Raw genomic sequence first — 4,989 nt, forward strand, 5'->3', positions numbered from 1 at the left:
CACGTTCACGGCCTCTGTGCGTGTCGCAGGCCCAACGCGCAATGGCCGCGCTTCTGCGTGCCCCGCTGTTTGTGCTGGGGGCTCTGGCCCTGGCCGGGATGCTGAGCTCCGGCGGCGCCGCGAGCCCAGCCAGGCCCCCGCGCCTGTTGGGGGGCCTCCTGGAGGCCGACGCGAACGAGGAGGGCGTACAGCGCGCGCTGGATTTTGCCGTCAGCGAGTACAACAAGGCGAGCAACGACAAGTTTCACCACCGCGTAGTGCGGTTGAAGGGCGCTCGGAAACAGGTGAGGGCGTGCAGGGCAGGCCTGGGAGAACGACTGGGCCCCGGGCCGCGGGGTCCGGCCCGGCCAGGGCGTTGCCTTTTGAAGAGTACCACCCACTTTCTCCCTAGGCCAGGGATCCCTAACACCCAGCCCTGGGCCGCTTCCCCTAGTTCCCTATCGCCCTTTAAAGTTCCCCCTTCCCAGCGCCCTGGGCCCCAACCCCTCCTGAGTTCCACACCACTCCCAGCCTGACGGCTACCCGAATTTCTGCACCTTCTGGGCTCCCGGCCCTCGCCTCTGGAAAGACCCCTTCACTGCCAGTAGATTTCTGGCATATAGTGACCCTGTAGGACAGGGTAGGACTGCCTTTGGATTTCCGAGACTAACTCTTTACCCGAAGAGAAAGGCCAGTCTCTCCGGTGAAGCTGGTTTCAGGTGACCGTGTGGTTAGTAGCTCAACATGTAATTAACTGTGCCACCAAGGCTTTTTATCCGCCTTTATTGCGCTCCCTAGCCTTTGCATCTCTCTGTGCCCTCTTGGGCCTGAGCCCCTTCACCCCCTGAGCACTCGGGCCCTCTCAGTGCCGTTCTCTAGGACTCTGGGGCTGCCTCCATGCTGAACAAACCTCCAAACGGCAACCTGCACCCATGGGTTGGTGCGATAGGTCCCGACCATTTGGGGGCATGCCCATTGCTTCTAATCCACTTTTGTTTTCCCTGCGGACCCACAATCGATAGCCGAGAGTCACTAGGCCTGGCCTGACTAGTGCCCTTCCTGGAAGCTGTGGAGCACCTTTATTTCTATTTTAGATATTAGCTCTGATGAACCTTCCTAGCCTGAAGGCAGGGCTCTTGTGAAATGGGAGAGAAGCAAAGGCAGGCCTAGACACTTGGCTACTCAGTCTAGTTCTGCCAGTAAATGTTTTCTTAAAACAACTTTTTAAAGACTTTTTATTTTGATATTTGGGGCTTACACTACCATTGCAAAAGTAGGGCAAAGAATTTCTCTAATTCTTTCATCTGAGTTCCTCAACTCTTGATAATTATCATACTTATTTCACTCAACGTACATGTGTGCATAGGTGTGTATTTCTATATACATCTATTTTTTCAGAAAGACTTGAAAGTAAACTGTTCAGTGCATGCGTTCTAAACACAAGTGCCTTCTCTTACATAACCTCAATACAATGTTGAAAGCCAGGATATCAAACACATATAAGATTACCCGATGTGGAGACCTTATTCATAGATTCCTAATTGTCCTAAAGTCATCATTAATGCACTCAGCCATTTGCATGTATTTTTAGCCTCTTTTAATGAAAACAACTCAGTCTTTGCCTTGTGATCTCGGTGTTTGTGAGAAATCAAGCCAGTTGTTTGAAAACTATTGCTCAATTTAGGCTAGTCTGGCCTTTTCTCAAACTTAGATTCGAGTCATCATGTGCGCAGAAGAGGTGTATGTCTACTTGGGTGTGTCCTTTCAACTGTGCCACCAAGACAAACCTCCATTTCCTCGTGTGCAGTGGGGAATGGTTTTAAGCTGAGCTCCCAGGGCACCTGACCACCTTTAACAATCATCTCGCTTGAGGTTCAGCCTCCTCCCTCTGGAGTTCCTAGCAAACACCATTGAATACTTAGAACCTTAGGACTTACATAAGGATACAAACTTGCTCTATAGATTTCAGAAGAAAAGCTTCTGAACGGTGCTTCCATTTACCTACCTTTGCCAGCAGCCTTTGGAGTTCAGTGCCACAGGGTCAAATAGGATTGACGCCTGCTTGGGTTATAGTGAAGCCTGTGACCAGATCAAGGGAGTTTATGAAAGGATCAGAGAGGAAGGACTGGGATTGGAGCTTGCCCTTAAAAGAAGGCTAGAATCCAGGCTCAAAGGCCGGTACCCCATTTGTAGAGCAGGACACAGCAACCCAGGAGCAAATATATGAAGGTTAAAATCGGGCTCTGCAACGATGGGCTGGCACGGAATTAAATGGTCTCTCTGACCTCCTTGAATATGGCAGTAACTTGAAGGAAGATAGAGCTCTATAGCTCATCAGAGCTCTATTTGTGTTTCTTTTAAAGATGGGAAAGTTGACACGGGGTGCAGGGGTGAGGGTATGTCAAAGTAACAAGTATTTAGAATCTTGACCCCACTGGATTCCTCATCCTCTGTTTTTCTAGTTTTAACCTTGCTTGTCTGGCTGTAGGGAAACCCATTATGAGGAGAGAGTTCAGTTGTATACTGGAATCTCTAATATAAAGACAGGTGTGTAAATACTTTAGAAAGATTTCCAGGAAGGACAGTGTTTACCAACCTAAAAACTTTATGCATCAGAAGGATCTCATTTCATAATGTTAGGTGAGGGAGTAAGTAAATCCGTGTTAAACAATCCGAAGAATGAGACTGGGCTAAATGTCAATATTGGATGTTAGCTAGAAAGTTCATCTTTCTCCCTGAAAGCAGCTGATGATTTTGAACTCCTGGCTGTATACTTAGCAGTCCAACACAACCACTACACCACAGGGGCTCCTTTGCTAAATGACAGTCTTCCTAAAATAGACCCCAGTGACTCTGCCTTCTTTTGCTGTGTTAGCAGAACTTAACTACCTTCACTGGTGACACAAAGTTACTTTGTACATTCGCCCTTGCCCTACAGGCTCCTCAGAAACAAAACCTCCCTGCCATCCAGTTGATTCTAACTCATAGTGACTCGATAGGGCAGAGTAGCACTACCTCTGTGGCTTTCCAAGACTGTAACTTTTTACAAGAGTAGAAACCCTCCTCTTTCTCCCTTGGGATAGCTCCTAGTTTTCAGTTGCTGACATTGTGGTTAGCATTCAACATATAACCCGCTAAACCACCAGGCCTACTAGGACAGTGTATTTACCTGCCTTCTGCTGGGCTCTGAGGGCAGTGCCTTCCATTATTGAATCCAGTTAATGAGCTCTTAGTACCTGGCTTCTGCCTCTTCCACGCTTCAGTTTGACTGCATGAGACGTCTTGTTGAAGCCATCTATGTTGCTCTATAAATTGCCTGGAGGTCAGATGTGGCAGTAGGATCATTAGGAGGCTAGCGAATGTGCTTTGTGGTTACAATGCTGGCAGACTATGAATGCTGGCCCAAAGGTCTTAAGGAGTAAGAGTGACATAGAGTGTTAGAAAACAAACCCTTCTCTCCCATGTGCACAGCTCGTGTCTGGAGTGAATTACTTCTTAGATGTGGAGCTTGGACGAACCACATGTACCAAGTCCCAGCCAAATTTGACTACCTGCCCCTTCCATGACCAGCCACACCTGAAGAAGGTATGTGTGCCTAATATACACGGGACAAATAGTTCACAGGAAAGAGGTGGGGTTGGGGAGTAGCAGTGCATGTGTATGCACATGTGGGTGCATACAAGGGAGTATATGTCTATGAGGCTTTCACATGTAGGTTGCATGTACAAGTGGGAAGAGGCGTTCATATGTGGAGGTGGAACGGTGCTTGTGAGCATCTGATTAACATAAATTCATAAGGGGAAGACTAGCTTGGGAATGGACCAATGTGAGACCATTTCTGGTATTGTCTACTTGAAAGGACATAGCAGCTGCTGAGCAGCTTCTGTAAAGGGAAAAAGAGCAGTACTTACCTCAACTCTTGGCTCATACTGCCTACAGCCACGCTGAGCAGATCTGTGGATATTGAATTCCTGTGAGCACCCTAAGCCATGTGACTCCTTGTGACTGCCTTGGCTCACTGGATAAATGTTTTTCTCTTTCCTGAACTTTGGATGGTGTATGTGGGGTCACAGCCTCGGAAAGAGCTATGCTTCCTTCTTGTCAGCCTTTCTCAGGTCCTTCCTTTTTCAGAGGCCTTTTTCTAGACTCGAATCCCCATCCCTTGGGTTCTTCCAACTAGACCTGTATAGGACGAATCCAAGTGTTGGAAGTGCCTGTGCCCCCGGGCTGTGGAAACACTCCACCTGTGGACTCCTGGCTGAAAGGGCTGTGCTGGGGCAAGACAGAAGTCTTCAAACACATAGGAGTGGCTCCTGCTCTTAGAGTGGTGGGAGGGGACGGGGATGGTCCAGAGTGTTAAGAGACCAGAAAGGAAGAGGACCAAGTGTCCCCATTATTCCTTATCCTGAACTTCTAGATCTATTGGTGAGACGTTTTACATTTAATCATAATACTACTGACTGCTCCTCTCTCTTCTCTTTGCAGAGAGTCCTCTGCTCTTTCCAGGTATACACTGTTCCTTGGATGAATTCAACCTCCTTGACAAAATCCAGTTGCCAGAACGCATAGAGGGTTGCATAGCTGATTACAGTGCTGACTGCCTCTCGCCATGCCCCTTGGGAGTGCAGTTACCTCTGCTTGTGCATCTGAGCCTATAGAGTAGTGATCCTGCCATAGCGAGGCTTGAAGTCTCTTTAGTGTTCCAGTACCAAAAGAAAAGTGAAGGTTTCCTACGTGTTTTGGGAAGAGCTAAGAGTTCAAACCCAGCTCCTTCCTTTTCGTTGCTTTTTAAATGCTCCAGCCTCATGCTGTCCCTGTTCTGCTCGTTTTATTCAATAAAAAGTTGCATCAGCTACTTTCTAGTTGTTTACTGTCTTTGGGAAGGAGACTTAAGAAAGATGGAGACTTACAAGGCACTTCCTGTCCCACTGATGTCTAGAATGCAATGAGGAGGCAAGAACTGCTGTGACCAGGTGTGCATCAAGGATGCTTTGCTGTCATCGCCCTAGA

The 4,989-nt window shown here is 48.0% G+C and overlaps 1 protein-coding gene across 1 annotated transcript; it reads left to right on the plus strand.

The window, feature by feature from the left end:
- The first annotated feature begins 6 nt into the window (after window positions 1–6).
- CST3 (cystatin C) lies at window positions 7–4,834 on the plus strand. Its single transcript, XM_004715300.2, has 3 exons — window positions 7–284; window positions 3,451–3,564; window positions 4,465–4,834. Exons 1-3 carry the CDS (start codon window positions 42–44, stop codon window positions 4,546–4,548), a joined length of 441 nt encoding a protein of 146 aa, XP_004715357.1. The 5' UTR covers window positions 7–41; the 3' UTR covers window positions 4,549–4,834.
- The last annotated feature ends 155 nt before the right edge of the window (window positions 4,835–4,989 follow it).

The sequence above is a fragment of the Echinops telfairi genome, unplaced genomic scaffold (genome assembly GCF_000313985.2).
Source record: "Echinops telfairi isolate 266 unplaced genomic scaffold, ASM31398v2 ScPeMD7_7462;HRSCAF=8500, whole genome shotgun sequence".
Taxonomy (NCBI): domain Eukaryota; kingdom Metazoa; phylum Chordata; class Mammalia; order Afrosoricida; family Tenrecidae; genus Echinops; species Echinops telfairi.